Source organism: Meleagris gallopavo, chromosome 9, assembly GCF_000146605.3.
Source record: "Meleagris gallopavo isolate NT-WF06-2002-E0010 breed Aviagen turkey brand Nicholas breeding stock chromosome 9, Turkey_5.1, whole genome shotgun sequence".
NCBI lineage: Eukaryota > Metazoa > Chordata > Aves > Galliformes > Phasianidae > Meleagris > Meleagris gallopavo.
In genome coordinates, this window is record NC_015019.2 from 1,789,059 (window position 1) to 1,807,247 (window position 18,189).

Sequence of the window (18,189 nt, forward strand, 5' to 3'; positions counted from 1 at the left end):
GGTTCGCTACCCGTGCCGGTGTCCCTGCCTGCCCCGCGGGCCGCTGCGGGGCTCAGCACCGCCGCGCTCCCGTCCTGTCCCGCCCGTGCGGCCTTCGGACTGGATGCAGCCCCCAGGATGCGAGATGTGTGCGTTTCCCTCTCGGTTACTGGGGATCACCGCGTCCCATTTGCCCGCGGGTGCCGTATGCTCGCACCCACGGGATCACGGCGCCTTGCAGATGGGAACCGGCCGCGGCCCTTCTTCTCCCTTGGGGACCAAGCGCCCTCAACCCTGGGGACTCCGGCCTCTCTCCTTCGGGGGACAGGATGGTACCGCAGCCCTGCGAGGCTCTCCTGGGGAGAAAGGCGGCCGCTGCCACCTTGAGGCCGGCCCGGGCATCGTGTCTCCAAAGCGGGCGGCAGCAGCAGCAGCAGCAGCAGCCTGCGGTTCGGCAGCACGCAGATGCGTGCCGGGGCTCCCCGTGGCTTGGCCGACAGACGTCTGTCCTCACTGTGTGTACGCGCGCACTTCAGCGTCCTCCAAACCCTCAGCCTTTATTCTGGGTGATAACAGCGTCCCATAGGACGCAGCCTCAGGAGCAGCTGCTGCAGAGCTCCTTGGTGAATTTGGCCCGTCAGGGTGTGCAGGGCCTCGAGGTCCAAACGTCCAGTGGTCCCCTTATCCTGAGGGGCCTCAACGTGTCCTGTGCCCCCCCGCTCATAGGGCTCAGCATGGTCTTTGCATTGCTTTGGGGAGGGCGATGGAGACATACGGTGACACCCCGAGAGCATCCATCTGACATCCATAGGAACTTCCTGAGACTTCCCAGTGGAGGCACAGCAGTCACTCGCTGCTTGGCCAGGTCCACACCCGGGTGCTGGCCATGGTCAGGTGAGATGCCAACAGTGCTGGCAAGGGAACAACTATGGCACATCTCCAGTCCCACATGCACAGGTTTAGCTGTTGGGTTTGGGGTGGGCTCATTGCTGCCGGCTCCCCAAGGGGCTCCCATGCACTTTTCCATGGTGCAGGGATGTGTGCAGGGCTGAGCACCCCAGCTCCCAGCATGTCTTGCTCAGTGCCATCCCTGCACATGCAGCAAGAGACCCTTTTGCCAATAAGTGGGGACCCCCTGGGTGTCCATGAAGATCTGGGGACGCACGCTGAGTCTGTCTCCCCAGTCTCCTGCACCCTGCCTGGAGGGGGGGGGTTCACCTCTCATCCTCTCCCAGGCGCAGGGCTCTACTGGGGACCCTGGGGACAGCAGTGCTGCCCTGCTCCATGCCTGCTGCTGTCAGCTCCAGGGCTGGGGGGTACCTGAAGACTTCAGTGCTGTCCCAGCCATGTGCACACAGCCCCTCCTCACGCTGCTGCACTCCAACGTGGCCTGGCCCAGCGCCAGCGCTGCAGGACCTGTCACAGCACCTCTGGGGAAAGAAAAACAAGGGAAGGCTTCAGCCTTGTGACAGCAGAAACGCCCACCTTTGTGTCCCCACCCTGCATGAACTGTGCACCCCAGCACTGCCACCCCTCCAGCCGTCCATGCCCCGTTGGTGGCTCTCCAAAGGGAGAGCACCCTGCTTCTGGGGGTGGCCCCTCAGCCAAAAGCACATCCCATGGTTGTACCTCTCTGCGGTGGCCATGCTGGTAAGCGCTCATCCCATGCCCCGGCACCCGCTGGCAGCGCGGTGGGGGTGGCTGAGGGGCACTGTGGCTCTGGTGCAGCAGCATTTGGTGGCCATCCCCTTCACCCCTGGGGACCATGCGGTCCAGCTGGCTCAGGTAGGTGGCCATGTGCAGCACTGTCAGAGAGCAGTCGCCCCTCTCTGGCACATCCCTCACCAGGATGGCCGATTTGGGGCGCTTCTGCCTGCCCACACCAGGAGGGCTCAGCAGGGACCTGCAGGGTGAGGGCAAAGGGCTCCGTGTCCGGGGGGGACCCCTCACGGGGCTGTCCTCCTGTGTGTCAGCACCCAACGCCCACGTGGCAGGCAGTCCCTCAAAGATGAAGTAGGCCGGGTTGGTGTAGCTGCTGTTCGCCTCTGGGAGGCTGCGAGGACGGCTCCTGCAGGGCACAGCATCACCAGGCTCAGCATCACCTGGGGATGGGGCACGAGGATGGACCCCAGCCTGAGGGGGTACCTGAGGAGCGGCTTGGGGCACAGCGGGGAGTCCTCTGCTGGAGCATCCTCCTCCTCCTCAAAGCTGATCCACTCTGCAGAGCACAGAAGTGTCACTTCTCCCCACGTGGGCGCATGGCAGCAGTGGGGTGGCACGGTGGCACCTTACCATAGAGCCTCTCGCGGGTGCTGCGCCTGTCCTTGGGGACGCGGACCTTCATCCAGCCCCGCATGGAGCCCGTCTCCTCACCGTGGTGGAAGAGGAAGGTCTCAAACTGCTGGGCCGTGCTGCCGATCATCGATCGCATCGCGATGCAGCATTCGCCTGCACATGAAGCACGGTGAGCCCCACACCCAGCAGCACCCTGCCCGTGTCCCCATCCCGTGCGCACCGTACGACTCGCAGCTCTCCACGCCCTTGATGCTGAGGAGCAGGTGCTGGTCACCCAGGTACTCCAGGTCGGGCAGGATGGGGTTCAGCTGCACGAAGTGAGAGGGGCAGGGTGGTAAGGAGTGTCTCTGTCCTCGGGGGGTGATCACACCATGCAGGATGGGAGGGATGGGAACGAGGAGGCAGGAGGATGCTGAGCCCTCCCCGCTGTGCGTACCACGGGCAGCTGCTTTGCTGACCAGCACATCCTGAGGAAGCCGGGGACGTCGCAGTTCTGCGAGGCGTTCTCCCCGCTGCGCTGTGCCTCTGCCAGGTCAGAGCCATGGAGTCAGCTCCAGCCCCACGCCAGGCACCGACCCCCCCTGCCCAGCACTGCAGCCGCAGGGCACCTCACCCTCCAGGCAGTAGGAGTGGAACTCGATGTAGCACTTGCTGCGGCTGGCAGTTTTGACGATCACCTCGATGCTGTCCCACTCGATGCAGGCCAGGGGCTCAGGGCCAGTGCCAGGAGCTGCAGGACATGGGGGTTCTCAATAGGGGCCGAGTCCCAGTGGGGGACAGACCCCGTGCCCTTGTCCTTACCCTTCTTAGGCACAAACTGCGACGTCACACCCACCTCAAAGGTGGCAAAGACGGGCGAGTGATCACTGGTGACGATGTCATCAGTGCAGCCTGGCATGGGGAGAGGCAGCTGGTGGGCTGCCAGAGCCGTGGGACTGCACCCAGCTCAGCCCCATCCCCAGGTGCCACTCACCATAGGAGCTGCAGACCAGGTGGGTCTCTGGGAGAGACTTCCAGAGGATGCGGTCACACCACGAGGGGACACTGATCCTCATCTAGGAAGGAGAAAAGCGACCACTATAGGTGTCCTCTTAGGGTCAGGATGCTTTCTTCCTCACCACCAAGAAAATGTAAAGAGTGGCCCTAAAGCTTCACCTCCCCCCAGGGGAAGGCTGAGCACCCTGTCTAGCACCATCTGTCCCACTGTCCCCATCCCCCATCTGTCTCCACATCCCATTGATGTAGGAACTCACCCCTGTGGTCTTGAACTTCTGCCAAATGTAGTTGTCCCGGGAGCCCCGCTCATACCGGTAGGTGGGTGGGAAGGAGATGTCACCCTCACCTGGGAACCGAGACACAAGGGTGACGTGAGACCAGCATCTCCAACTGTCCCCCAGAGGTGCAAACTGCTCCTATGGGGTCAGGCCTTGAGTTTCCCCATGCCCACATGCTCCCAGCTGTGGGGACACTGCCCAGGAGGGGCTCATGATGCGCATGACTTTCCCCAGGTTTTTGGCACCTCGCACAGAGCCGTGCAGGGACACAGTGCTGGAGGTGGCACTGGCAGAGAGCTGGACGTCCCTGGGTGCCACTAGGAAGGCAGCAAGCAGCTTAGCAGCCCCACACTCACAGAACTGCAGGAACACCTTGTTCTTCTCCCGCTCCAGGTTGAGTTGGTCCATGGCTAGGAGGATGTCAAACTCCTTCTTAGTGACATGGGTCAGGACGTCCTGAGCAGGACAGGAGGAGCAGTGAGCACTGATGCTGACACCCTGAGCCCAGCTCCCCATGGACGCACACCTGCACATCCATGTCCAGGCGGTAGTTGAGGTCCCCAAACCAGAAGAGGTGGGTGAAGCGCAGCGTGAGGTCGAAGGCGCTGAGCCGTTTGTCGCCCAGTGCCAGCGAGCGCAGGATGTCACTGTAGTTCTGGTTCCGCCTGTGCCGTGCGGAGGGGACGGCAGCCACGTGTCAACCACTGTGGGGTATCGTGGAGCCACCCCTCGCCCCTGAGGCGGGAGGGGGATGGGGTAACCCCACACCAGCCCACCCCACGGTGTCCCTATCACCTGTGGGTCTTCTCGCTGCCTGAGGCCAAATGGCAGTTGACAAAACCGAAGGAAGTCCCATTGAAAAGAAAGGAGACACCCACAGCCCCCTTGTTCCCTGTGGGGACACCGAGCTCAGAGGGCATGGAGGTGCCGTGGGGCAGCCCCCCCAGCTCAGTATCCCCATCTCTTCCCTACCCAGAGTGTTGGCAATCCCTGTTTTGACGCTGGAGGTGTGGACGTGGCTGATGCGCCGCTCGTGCTCTGGCTTCACCAGCACCACCATCTTGATGCTCCAGAGGCACTGCAGGGCCACCTGCGGGACGGAGCAGTCAGCCCGCCCACCGCCCACATTGCAGGAAGACAAAGCATCCCCAGAAGTTGGTCATTACCACTCGGTAGTCGATGCCCATCAGCGTCTTCAGGGACGCACGCAGGAACTCGACCCACTCGCGGTCACCCAGAGAGTTCTCCTGTGTGCCGATGACGTAGATGTCGTGTGGGATGCAGGCAGTGGTCTCGTCCTGAGTGTGTCCCAGACCTCTCGAGGTCAGCCAGGAGGCGAGGGAGCGGGGTGGTGGTGTGCTGCCTGGGATGGGGACAGCAAGTGACTGCTTCGCACCCTCCTCCACCCCAGTACCTGCTGGGGATGGGAAGCATCACACCGTGGTCCATCCATGCCCATCTCAGACCTGCGAAGCCCTCCAGGTATTCATGTCTCCAACAGCAATGGGGCAGGCAAACTCCAAACCCCAAATGGCCACGATGGGATCTTCTACAGCCTCTCCCTCCCACTGAGGAGCAGTTCACACCTCGCCTGTCCTAAGGCAGCTCCCTGCAGACCTTTCCCAACTGTCCCAGGTTTGCAGTGGGCTCTGAAGATCCCCCAGGATGACATGACCGCATCCAGGTCACTTACCCATGTTCCACGTCCCGACATAAACCGAGATGAGGTCAGGTTCATCCAGGTTGGAGTGTTGGATCTTCATCAGCTGCAGCAGCTGGCAGAAGGCTTCTCGTTTCTGGGGGCAACACAGGGAGCTCAGGGCATGCAGGGCTCAGGGGCTGGACCCAGGTATAAGAGAGCACAGAAGCCTCAAAAACAGACAGGATCAGGGGGACAACAGCATCCAGGTACCAGAGCTGAGGGCTGGCCTTGACCTGAAGAGCACCTATTCCCTGCATGGCTAAACAACGGCTCTGTGTTCCCAAAACAGCCTCTCTGAGGAGATGGGGGGAGAGAGGCTGGAGGACATCCCCCCACAAAGCCACCTGCAATGCTCACCTTTGCACTGGGAAAGATGAAGTCCTTGCTCAGGCTCCTCTGCAGGTCACGATTGTACACCAGCCTCACCTTGCTCTGCACGCTCTGGTACTTGATCAGCTGCAGGACTGAACGTGGGGCATGAGAGGTACAGGGGGGACATCCTGTCCGACAGCACATGGCATGGGACAGAGCTCGGCATGCAGCCCATCCCATGCAGTCAGGCCCAGCCCTGCAAACGCCTCATGCAGAGAACTGGGGGCCAGCATCCCCTTACTTTTGTCCTGCGGGATGACCTCCTCTGGGGACCCACTGCCCCTCTTGGTGATGCTCACTGTGCCCTCCTCCACATCCACTGTCAGGGCTGCGCGCTGCGACTTGCCCACCTTCACCTGCGGCATGGACAGGGGGGGTTCCTGGGTCAGCCCCCACCCACGGGTGACAAAGACACCAGGGCCACATTGTGTCCCCTATCCTCACCTCGAAGCACTGCGTAGCCATGGGCTTGGTGTCCAGAGGCAGGGCTGCAGGGCTGGGCAGTGCCAGGTTGTGCCGTGACACCATGTCCTGCAGTGACATCAGCACCTGCCAGCAGGAGGAGCGAGAGATGGGGACATGGTGGGTGACAGCCTGGGGGTGGCTGAGGTACCCAGACTGGGGAGATGCTGTCACTGGGAGCATGAGGTAAGGGGCCCTAAGCACGGGGAAAGGCCAGGGGGTGCATGGCTGTGCAGCTGAGCAGCAATGTGCTGGAGGGATTAATTAGCTGATGAGTTGGCCAGGCACAGCAAGGAGCTGGCAGCATGTGGGCACCTTCTTCTCCAGGGATGAGAGCAGGTGGTTGACAGCTGAGATCTTGCTGAGGAGCAGCTCCAGGTCAGGATTGCTGGCTGGGAAAACCTGGAGAAGAGGACTGGTGCTGATGTTGTGCTCAGGATGTGCCCAGGGCTGGGAGGGACCTGCTGCCTCCTCCTGCACTGGGAGCACACAACCCCTTGTCCCCAGCGGGGACCTCATCCCCTCCTTTGTGCTCAGAGAGCACCACAAGGCTTGCAGCACCCTCAGACCAAAACCACCCATACCCCTGGAGTGGGATGAGCCCTCAGGGCTCACCTGCTCTCTGGCCGGGCTGCGTGGGGACACGGGGGGCTCGAACACTCTGGCCAGGGTCTCCAGCCCTGCCAGCGTGAAGTCAATCTCACTGCAGAGCAACAGAGGAGCATGAGAGCTGGAGATGCACAGGGAGAGGGACAAGCAGGAGGCCCCTCAGCCCTGCCCTCCTCCTGCCATCTCCGTGCCACTCACCTGTGCAGCTCCCGGCAGGCGGTGACGAGAGCAGCACTGAGATGGCGCAGCTGCGGGTGCCCACTGCGCAGTGCAGCCAGGTCCAGTGGTAGGTGCTGTGTCAGGTAGTCAGCCATGAAGCCCATGAAGTCACTGGACGGGCTGTAAGGGGGGGCAGTGGCTGGGAGCGGAGGTACCCAGGCTTGGAGAGCTGCCAGCCTCAGCTCGGGATTTGCAAACCACAGGGAAAAGCATCTTGTGCCCCACTCCAGCTCCAACATGAGCAGGGCTAGATGTAGGCAGCCACCCTTAAGAGCATCCTCTTGGTCTTGTGTTTTTGGGATGTGCCACCTCCATCCTGCTGTGTTGTGCCCACCCCGGTGCCCCAAGGAGCGCATTACCTGCTGTGGATCTGCTCCTGAAGCCTCAGCTGCAGCTGCTGTGAGATGTGGGGACGGGGGGAGGAGCACCAGGCCCTGTGCTCTCCTCATTAACCCTGGTGGGCACCATGCTGCCAACATGGCCACTTCTTCCATCTTCCCCATCTGCAGGCACAGATCCCAGCTCAGCGCCATCACCTCTCTGCCGGCAGCCCCAACCCTTTGCCCCCATGCCCTCACCAGAGTCCTCATCAGCTGCTTCCCGGAGCTGGTGCACAGGGTAGAGCAGCGGTGTCGCCAACCCATTGTTGGGCTGCTGGTAGGCGCTGATCAACTCAGGGAGGCTGCGGAAGTACTTGGCCTGGATACCCTGTATGGTCTGGGGGGCAGAGGGGATGGTGGCCACCATGTACCGCATTCACAAGCCAGATGCCTCCAGCCAGGTTCATGGCTGGGGTGGGCAATGGGGGATGCGCTGCACGCTCTCACAGCAGGGATAGTGACAGAGAGGAGACAGCATTTTCACAAAGCCTCTCCCAGGTGTGGCAGCAGTGGGTGGCCATGGGGCTACCCAAGTGGCACCGTTCCCAGGCGGCTGCGCTGCAGAAAGGGTCGGTGCAAAGCTCGCACATCCTGTGCTGCTGCACTTATGCAAAAAGCAAACCACACCGCTCGCCACGTGCGGGAAGCTGCAGGCTGCACCTCGCTGTGTGCTGTGCAGAAGTTGGAGGTGGGGTGAATGCCCCCTTCCCTGTGCACTGCTCCCTGCACTCACCTGGACGGAGAGCAGCCCCTCATCGTCGGGCAGGATGCGGTAGGTGTGGACGTGCCGCTGGAACCTACAGGAGAGCAGAGCATCTGCACCCTGTGCTCTTTGCAGGTAGAGGAACTGAGCTCCTGCTTCAAGTAATGAAGCTGTCACCTGGTGTCCGCCCCAGGGTGCCCCATGTCCCATGCTCCCCAGCACCATGTGTTTGCCATTTGCACCATGCACCTGGCCAGGAAAGCCACAGGGAACTGGGGGGCATCCTTCCAAAACTGCAGAAGCACTGTCTGTGCATTTCCAACACATCTGTGCAGTATGTCCCTCAGTTGTCGTGGAGGTCCACCTCAGCCCCAACCCTGTGCCTCTGCCAGCAGCAGTGGTTTAAGTGCTGGGGCTGCTCAAACTGGCAGCTGAGAAATTAATAGCAGGCACTGTGGTCCGGATGCTGGCGCGCCAGAGGCTGGACGCAGAGGGGATGTTTGTATTCACACAGAGAGAGCTGTGCTGGCCGCTTCCTCCACCCCACGCAGGGGCCAGGCAAGCATCCAGATGCACCTGAATCTGGGCAGCACCACAGGGCACAGCATGCTGCCCCATGGATGTGGGTGGGAGCTGTGCAGAGACCCCACCCCAGACTGAGCTGGGCATCACCGAAAAAGTCCCATCACCGAGAGCCGAGCAAAGCAGAAGTGGTGGCTGCACCCTGCACACATCCTTTTTGCTGTCAAATGATTTGCAGCCCCAACCCTGCCTTGCTGTCGCTCTGTTCCATCCCCTCACCCTGCTGCAGGGACTGGGGACAAGAAAGAAACCACGAGCAGAAACAAGGCAGAACTCACAGGAGGCACAGGGCGTACGCCCCTGCGATGGACTCACTGTCCCGCACCAGGAAGCAGCCGTCTCGCCCAGCCTTGGCCAGCAGCTCCTCGGCCATCACCCTGCTGATGTTCCGGTGGTACCAGCTTGCTGCTGCCATCCTCGTGGGTGACACAATGTCAGCTGCACTGCGTTGTGTTCCCCACCCCACATGGGCTGACTGCCGAGGATGGGGAAGGTGGGGGCTCGGAGGCTGTGGGTCCCGATGGGCGATGTGCAGCTCTTGCTCATAGAGCGCCCTGCACTGATCCCCCCAGCTGGGCAGTGCAGCAGGAGTGGGTCAGGGGAGGCTGTGGGGTGAAGCTGGGGGTCCCGGTGCTCCTCATCATGGGTGGCTGCAGCCTGCAGAGTGAAGGGGAGCAGAGAGGGGCAGATCAGGGACGCGCGGCAGCATCACCCCACCAGCATCCTGCCCTGCTGCACTGTGAGCATAAGGCCACACGGACATCCCGGTGGCATGTGGAACCCCGTATGTCACCAGAGGTACTCACCCTCTCTTGCAGACATGGCACTGCACACCCTGTGCCCCCACCGCCCGTCCTCTGCAGCCAGGCCCACTTCTCACCGTCCCTGCTCTGCACTGCTGCGCCTGCCCACACTCTTCCTCCTTTACGCTCTGCTCACTCCACGTCTGGGACAGCCTCCTCGCTCCTCCTCCCACTCCAGCCCTGCTGGCAGGAGGAAGCCGGCAGCGATGCAGGGCCCTGAGCGCAATGGGGGCTGCCCAAGGACCACCACCCTGCTGCCATGCAAGCCCAGAGCCCCACCCCACAGTCGTACCCAGCGGAGGGGATGGAGAGCTGCATGGCATCACTGTGCTGTGCCGGGGCTGGCAGTGATGGGGATGCCTGCGCACGGGGGTACGGCTGCAGTGTGGGGCTGAGCTCCAGCCATGCAGAGATGGTGATGCTGTGGGCATTGGGTGGGTGAGAAAAGTAGGTACCCACTGCTGCATTCACTAATTCTGTGCAGGGGTGCCCTGGCTTCAGGGAGAGGAGAAGCGAGGGGCTCAGGGAAGGCATGGGGACCATCACACTGAGGTTTTGCTCCTCGTGGCATGGAGTAAGCAGACCCCACGTGCCAAGAGCTGCGCGGGGCAGCTGCCAACAAGGCTGCGTTAGGGTGATTAGCACCACAGCACTGTTAATTACAGACAAGCTGCAGCCACCATCTGCTGCAGGAGAGATGGGATGGGGGCTTCACCACCCACGCCAGCCTGGTTCCTCCCTGCTCTCTTTGCACAATTTTCTCCGGGCAGTTTACAAGACCAGCACGTGGGCACCCCCTGCAGCAAGCAGCACCAGGCACAAGGACGTCCCCACCACCCTCTGCACAAACCTCTCCAAGGCATCCCCTGAGCTCCTGGCACTGAGGAGGAACCTGGTCACCTCAAGGGGCCACCACCTGGTTTGGCGCTATCAGCTATGGGCTGGTGGCATTCCCATCTCTCAGCCGTCCCAAGCACAGCTGCATGGCACGGGGCAGTGACTGGGGGACTCCACCACCTGCAGACCCTCTTCCACCAATGCTGCTTTCAGCTGTTACTTAACCATTCCTGCAGCTGTGGGTCCGGCGGCGGGCAGGATTAGTGCTGACCACAGCACCTAATCCAGCTCAGGGCAGGAAGGCACGACGCTGCCAGGGGCTTTGGGAAATCATTGCTGTCTGTCTGTCAGCCTGCCCTGCAGCAGTGTGTGTGTGTGTGAGCGGAGCAGCACGCAGAGTGGGGACCTGCAGGTGAGGCTTCGTGCCATTCATCAAACAGGAGAAGGGCATCGCCCAGCAATCCAAACACAGGGACAGGCGGGCTGCAGGCCCCGGTGTCCCATTGCCTATGCTGCAGCCACACCGACGCGAGCAGGCACCCAGGTAAGGCTGCACCCAGACCTCCACCACTGGGAAGGTCACAGTTCACGTGGCCTCTGCCCTTGGCAGAAATAGTGCCTGCTAATCTGCAGCGTAAGCAGCTCTGTGTGTGCAATTAAAGAGATCACAAATCCTGGACCCGGTCAGCACGTGCTGGCAGCCGCAGCCCCGCACTGCTGTGGGCTCAGTGGGGTGGTTGCGGGGTGTTCCATCCCCACCACCCGTGTGCGTGTCCCCACACTGGGGGACAGCAGTCCCCAGCGTGGACCCACTTGGCACTTCCACAGTTTTCTTATTTGCAAGTGTGCACCCTGAATTAATAACATGTTAACCAGGTAAGGTGAGGCCAGCCTGCAGAGTTATGAAATGACCACAGGACGGAGCCTGGTGAGGGAGCAGCCCTCGTGGGTGTGTTCACACCATCATCTTGTGAACCACTGTTCCTGGGCCTCCTCCCTTTGGTTTCTATTCTCCCACCACCTCGTGTCTGTGTGCTGAGGGCAGGACCAAGGGGCAGGGATGCACCCACCGCTCGCTGCCCAGGGATTGATTCTTGGTCCTGAGGGGCTCAAGGTCCCATACATTGATTCTGGGTCCTGAGGTGGCACAGCTGTCCCATACCCATAGCAGGATTTAGGAGGTGCCTGGCCCCATCATGGCAGCCCCACAGAGTGCACGAGGGAGGAACCCAACCGGGAAGCTCCTTCCTTCCCTTCTGCTGTCCCCATCCACCACCATGTGAGGACCTGCACCCTGCCTGCCAGGCGCTTCCACCCCAATTACCATCACTTCACCCCTAAGCTTTACCAATCTCCATAATCTGCTTTCCCAGGGCTCCAGCCACCGCCCCATTTATAGCCCACTCTTACTCACAAAGCATCTCCCTGGTTAAGAAACTAATAGGATTGCAGCCCCGAAATACCTCTCCCATAGTGCACGCACACACATGGCACACCCCCGGCCAAAGCCTGGTGGGCGAGATTCGGGGTGGGAGCGGGTGGCTATAAGAGGCCACAGAGCTGGGAGCAGCCGTGGTGAGCAGGTGGCAGCAGGACAAGCAGGAGAGGAAGAGGAGAACGTGCATCCAACCCCAGGTGAGTGCTGCTGTGCTGAACGGGCAGGGATGTCAATGGCAGAGTGGTGGCTGGAAGGAGGGCAGCCTGCAGCTGGGTGGGTTTCAGTATGGATGTAGGCATCCTTAGTGCAGGAGGACTTGGCCAAGCCAGGAATCCCAGTGCCCATTTTCGGAGCTCTGGCACACAAAGGAAGGCTTCAGCTCTTCTCTCTCCCCTTTCATTCTCCCTTTCCCCATCACACAAATCGTGCTCCCTCAGCACCTCAACCTGCTGCTCCCAAGGAATCCTGTGGATTAGGATGTCCAAGACCCACAGCCCACCTGAGGCCATTCCAGAGCCCGAGTATGGGACTGACGCTTTGTTTTCCCATGGGGAAGAACTTCATCATCTTCCCTCCACTCCCTCCCTATCGCTTTTTCCCTTCTCTCCACCATCACTGGTTACATAAAGGGGTGATTCTGCCCACGCATGCCTGGGGCTTAAAATCTTGCCTGGCCTTAAGCCCAGATAATGTCAGAGCTGCCTAAGTTTAAGAAGCAGAGCTCATCCCTTCTGATCTCCCCACAAATCAGCCAACAATCAGTGAGATATTTGCCATTTAATTCTGGACGCTGGTGTTGATCAAACAAAAAGCAGCAGCCCCCAAGGGGAGCTCAGTCCTGTCCCACTGCCCACTCTGGGGCTGTCGGTGAGTGTGGGATGGGGCTCTGAATGGCACTGGACTCCCCTGCCCATGGTTTCCTCACTCTCCTGTGAGTGAGGACAATGAGTATGTTCCTCCTGGTATGTGATGGCAGCAAATTCCCAGCAGCTGCAGTCTCCAGCAGCTCCACCACTGGGGTGTACCCCCAACCCCATCAGGTCCTGAGGAATCATGGCAGCTCTGGATGCAAATAGAGCACCTGAGCCCTGCTGAGCCTCCAGCCGTGCTGCTCACAGTGCCAACTCCCAGGAGGGCCGTTGCCAAGGGCTCTGCAGAGCATTGGCACACGAACCATTGAGTTCCCATTGCTGGTGATGGCCAATGGGTCTCCTATTCCCACCTCCAGCATTTCCCCCGTCTCTCCCTGCAGGGTTCCTGGCTGTGTGGCACCTGACTTAAAATGGCAGAAGGATCAAAGTAAGTGTAAGGCCACATGCTGAGGATCTGTGCTGTGAGCTCATAGAACACCGAATCCCAAGGCTGGGACATATCTGCCTGCCTGGGCACAGCTCCTGAGGATGCTCCTCTCTGGGGAGAGAGCAGCGCTGCCCCCAGCCTCACCACTGTTGTGTGCTTTTCCTGCAGGGTATTCAAGAAGACCAGCCCCAACGGGAAGGTGAGTCCATTGGGCACCTGTGGGTCTGTCCCCAGTGCAAATGAGCTTTTGGTGCCCAATGGTGATGCTGCGGGGGCCTCAGTTTGGGGGACAGGTGACGCAGCCCAGGTTGCCATTCCCTTTGCAACCTCCTGATTCCCCTATGCCTGTGATGGTGCCATCACTGCGGTCACATTTCAAAACAAGTGTTTTAAAAAACACACACAATTCCTACAATGCGATGCCTGCTCCTTCACACCAAACACCTGCAGCATCACAGAGCTCGGCACCCACTAACCTGATGTGTTGTTTCCATTTGCCATGGGCTCCTCCAGCTGTCCATCTACCTGGGGAAGAGGGACTTTGTGGACCACGTGGAGTCGGTGGATGCCGTGGGTGAGTGGGGTTCCCAGGGTGCAGGGGGCAGTGAGTGGCCTCGAACATTGCTCTGTGTGGAGGGAGGAGTGAGGGCAACTCCAGAGGAGCAAACATCCCATTTTCCTACAGACATCTTTAAAGCAATACTTATAAAGCAAAATCCCTTTGCAAGTAAGCCCTGGGGGTGGAGATGCTGAAGGAAGGGTCACCATCCCCATGCAGGCAGGTCCCCTGGAGGCAGCTCTCCCGGCCTCCTCCTGGCTGAGCATTTGGACTTTAGAGTATTCTCACAAGGACCTTCCTCTCTCCAGCACACCCAGTTCACCACCTCTTCTCTCCCGTTATTTGCAGATGGCGTCTGCCTCATTGACCCGGAGTACCTAAAGGACAGAAAAGGTATTAAGGCACAAAAACCCATGTTACACAGGGCAGGGACACAACCCCTGTAGGTAGCCATGCCTTGAAGAGATCTGAAGAATCTCATTAACTTTTTACTTGGCGTCTGAGATCTGCTTTTAATGCCAATAAGCTATAAACACAGCTTGTCTTTCTTTCCTCCTTTCCCAACCTTTCCCCTGCGCCTTTCCCTCCTCGCTCCCCTCCATTCTCACCCACGCTGGCCCCAGTCTATGTGACACTCACATGCGCCTTTCGCTACGGCCGAGATGACCTGGATGTCATTGGGCTGACCTTCAGGAAGGACCTCTACGTCCTGACCACGCAGATCTTCCCACCGGTGCCTGAGCAGGTGCCCAAAACCCTCACCCCTCTGCAGGAGAAGCTGCTGAAGAAGCTCGGTGAGAACGCCTACCCCTTCACCTTTGAGGTAAGGGTTGCTTGGTGCTTCCCAACCACGCTTCTCTATGGGGATCATCCTCGGGCACGCTCTCTGTCTGCTCTCTGTCTCTGTTCTGCCCAGATTGCAACCAACTTGCCCTGCTCGGTCACCCTCCAGCCGGGACCAGATGATGTGGGAAAGGTCAGATGCTGTCCCAGGCTGTCCCCCAGGTTGTTTCTCTCTCATGGGGAAGAGGCTGGAAGGGATGGACAGCTGGAAGCAGAGCTGGGATTTGCAGGGACGTGGTGGGGGAAGGAGGGGTACAAATCTGAACCTTGTGCAGCTCAGAGCCTCTTTGTAACCCAACATGTCCTCCCAGGCCTGCGGCGTGGACTTCGAGGTCAAAGGGTTTTGTGCTGAAAACCTGGAGGAGAAGATTCACAAGCGGTATTTGAGGGGAACCCTCATCCTTTTCCACTGCCCTGAAACTGAAAACTGCACCATTTGGGGGTGATCACCTCCGGAGCTGAGACAAGGCTGCAATGCCTGCTTGTGTCTTGCTTGGGTTGGGGACTTTGCCTAAAGGAAGGGTGATGGTGCCTATGCCTGTGTCCACCCCATCCTCAGAGCAGCCTGTAGACTGCAGTGTTTGAATGGAGGAACTGAGATGCCCCCATAGATAGGCCATGCGTGCTTAGGGAGGCCAAGGGGTGACAGCTTCTCGCCCTGCAGGAACTCAGTGCGCCTCGTCATCCGCAAGATCCAGTTTGCACCTTTGAAGACAGGCCCAGGGCCCAAGTCAGAGACCACCCGGCAGTTCATGATGTCTGACAAGCCCCTGCACCTCGAGGCCACCCTGGAAAAGGAGGTCAGTGGGGGGCTGTTCCCAGCTCCTGCTACCATGTGTGTTCCCAGGGATGGGGACCAGGACTTCTTTGGCCCCAACCCCACTTGCTGGCCACGTGATTGAGCTTCTTCTGACTGCAGATCTACTACCATGGAGAACCCATCAACGTGACTGTCAATATCAACAACACTACCAACAAGATCGTGAAAAAAATTAAGATTGCAGGTGAGGAGTTGTCCCAGAACCACTGTGCTGGGTTGGAGATGGGGAATGTGGGCCTGGGTCTCTGCCGCCATGCCAATGCTGCTCCCTCCTGTCTGCCTCCAGTTGATCAGATCACAGATGTGGTTCTCTATTCACTGGACAAATATTCAAAGACTGTGTGCATGGAGGAGATCAAGTGAGTAAAAAGGAGCTGGCAAACAGAGCGGAGGGAGGGAGAGAAAGAGAAGCTGGTGGTGATGATGGTTTTACACTGAGCAAGATCAAGGTTAGAAGTGCAGACGTGAGGAGGTGGAGGAGAGGGAAGGCTGCAGATGCTGAGAGCCCAGCTTAAGCCTGGGGACGTCCCTGGGGAAAGGTGCACAGCTGCTCCCAGGCTGCTTCCTCTCCCCGTTTTGCATCTTGAGCCCAGCCGCAGCCAGACAAGGTCTCTGTGCTCCTGAGAAAGAGGAGTGTCAGAGCAAAGGTGGGAAGGCAGAAAAAAAAGAAGTAGTTGTGGGAAGGAACAAAAGGAGGAAATGAGCCCAGGCAGCTGCACGGGAGGGGAGGATGGGGCGGGAAGGACGTCACACTGGCACGGTGCTGAGCACCGATCAGGGGGTGCTGGGTGCTGGCTTTGAGCTCTCCTCTCCCGACCCTTCTAGTGAGACTGTGGCAGCCAATTCCACCTTCTCCAAAACGTACTCTGTCACCCCCACGCTCTCAGCCAACCGGGAGAAGCGAGGCCTGGCTCTTGACGGCAAGCTCAAGCACGAGGACACCAACCTGGCCTCCACCACCATGTAAGAGCCTCTGCATCAGAGCAAATCTCGGCTCAGGCACCTCAAGTGGCCTCCAGAAGCTGTGGTCTCAGCCACTGATCATCCTTCCCTTCTCTCTGTCTGCCACATTGCTTTGCACTACAGCCTAGTGCACCCCACATCGGTACAATTGCTGTGGGGGTCATGAGGTTGGCTGCATGTCACAGCTCTGCTCTGCCTCTCTCCTAGCCTGAGACCTGGCATGGACAAGGAGGTGCTGGGGATCCTGGTGTCCTATAAAGTGAAGGTCAACCTGGTTGTGTCCCGAGGAGGGTGAGCTCTGTGGGCATGGTGGCAGGGATACCCTCTTGGGTCGTGCCGTGGGGTCTTGTTCCACTGGGCTGGTGACAAGGGGGTGGATGCAATGAGAAGGAGCTCATGCTGTGGGCTCCTTTCTCCCTGCCCATTTCCGAGGACTGTGGAGGCAGCTGGGGTCCACATCATCCCTTTTGTCTCCATCACTACCGCCCTTCACTTATTATAAAGCATTTTATTTCAAAGCAAAAAACTGACACCCTTCTCTTCTTCCTTTGCTGATTTCTTTCCTTTCTCTCCATGGCCACAGCATCCTGGGGGATCTCACTTCCAGGTAAGGAGAGAACTGCCCACAGTGCTCACCGCCAGCACAGTGCAGAACCAGGGCCAGCACTGTGCAGCACTGGGTGGGTTCACTGAAGGAAGTGCTTCTGCTTCCAGTGATGTCGGTGTTGAGCTGCCTGTCATCCTGATGCACCCGAAGCCTGTGGATGGTGAGTAGCACCTGACATGCTGCACAAACACCAGGGAAGAAAATGTAGTTCCTGTTCAGGGGGGAACTGATAGGACTGATGGCTCTGGAAAGTCCCAACGGCTGGATGGAGTGCCCCAGAAAATGAGGCACATGTGACTCATCAGCCACGTGCTGCTCAGGACCAGACAGCGTGCTAGAGGAGCAGCTCTGCTCCCTGCTGCCACCCACCCATGGCTGCCTGTCCAGAAAAGCACCTCTGCATGGAGATGTTGATTGAATGTCATTTCTGCATTAACTATAAACATCTCTATTTCAATCCCTGCCTTCCCACGCTGTGCTTACAAATGGACTACACAGATAAACCAAGGTAAGTTTACTTACACCTCAGACTGCGTTTCCTCCAACACGCAAATCACATAAACCCATCACAGACAGTGAGCTGCTCCATTCCATTTTGGGTGTTGGAGGTGTTCTTAAATTATAACATCCACACCAGCAAGCCTTGTGCACGTGTCACAGCAGGCAGCACGGCATCCCCTACAATGGCACAGGCGACAGGATAGGGGTTGTAGGCCTATTCATGGCAGCCATGGCTACCAGCCAGCCCCACAGCTCTCACAGCTCCCAGAGTCCGGTTCTGTTTGGTAACACCCTGCACTGGGGCACAAACACGGGGTGTGGGGCCTGGAAACTCACTCTGCAGCTGTGTGGCTCTCATGCTGCAGACCAGCACTGCCTCAGCTCAGCAAGGACACACAGGCTTACAGAGATGAAAAGCTCTTGGTTTGCCCCCACCATCACACCCCGTAGATTTCCCCGGGTCATTTCATATTCACACGCTCTTGGAATTGCTTTCGCTGACTCTTCATTTCCATCTCTTCCTTCTGCGGCTCTCCCTTGCCGTCATCCGCTTGCCTTTTGCAAGGAGGTAACGAATCCCTTTGTCACCACTTTAGCTCCCTTCCCCTCCGTTTTCCCCTTGACACTGTAAAACACTGCCTTGAATTAAACCCCCCAAAGCTGTTGCCTTCCCCCGGCTCCCCAGCTCCCGAGCCATCCCAGTTCGGGCTGCACGCCCGCAGAGTGGCTGCAGGGGGAGCCGGATTTGGGGTGGGATTCAATCGCTCCAACCGCACCGCGCTCCTTGCAGCGAGGAGGACATCGTCATCGAGGAGTTCGCTCGCCAGAAGCTCAAGGGAGAAAAAGACGATGAAGACGAGAAGGAGGAAGGCGAGAAGGAGGAGAGCTGAGCTGCCTGCAGACGGAGGCACGGGGGGCTGTTCCCCCATAGCCCCCCGCAGC

General features: G+C 59.3%; 2 protein-coding genes across 2 annotated transcripts; one reads left to right on the forward strand and one right to left on the reverse strand.

Annotated features, from left to right (window-relative positions):
* Positions 1-520: 520 nt before the first annotated feature.
* On the reverse strand, positions 521-9,518 carry LOC100540799 (phosphatidylinositol 3,4,5-trisphosphate 5-phosphatase 2-like). Its single transcript, XM_019618123.2, is given in 28 exon segments — positions 521-1,409; positions 1,609-2,047; positions 2,125-2,197; positions 2,272-2,427; positions 2,495-2,582; positions 2,711-2,799; positions 2,888-3,004; positions 3,076-3,165; positions 3,248-3,329; positions 3,528-3,616; positions 3,905-4,004; positions 4,075-4,213; positions 4,344-4,440; positions 4,521-4,638; positions 4,715-4,911; positions 5,242-5,344; positions 5,608-5,714; positions 5,864-5,978; positions 6,067-6,171; positions 6,400-6,486; positions 6,700-6,787; positions 6,892-7,032; positions 7,272-7,329; positions 7,332-7,415; positions 7,491-7,629; positions 8,026-8,089; positions 8,856-9,234; positions 9,384-9,518. Coding segments are annotated over 27 exon segments (3,318 nt in total). The 5' UTR covers positions 8,993-9,234; positions 9,384-9,518; the 3' UTR covers positions 521-1,193.
* A 3,419-nt stretch (positions 9,519-12,937) lies between these two features.
* On the forward strand, positions 12,938-18,183 carry ARR3 (arrestin 3). Its single transcript, XM_031554721.1, has 17 exons — positions 12,938-12,954; positions 13,123-13,153; positions 13,468-13,528; positions 13,862-13,906; positions 14,047-14,336; positions 14,430-14,489; positions 14,668-14,735; positions 15,021-15,156; positions 15,276-15,360; positions 15,463-15,535; positions 16,002-16,139; positions 16,347-16,430; positions 16,723-16,746; positions 16,854-16,906; positions 17,245-17,254; positions 17,813-17,815; positions 18,038-18,183. Exons 1-17 carry the CDS (start codon positions 12,938-12,940, stop codon positions 18,135-18,137), a joined length of 1,278 nt encoding a protein of 425 aa, XP_031410581.1. The 3' UTR covers positions 18,138-18,183.
* The last annotated feature ends 6 nt before the right edge of the window (positions 18,184-18,189 follow it).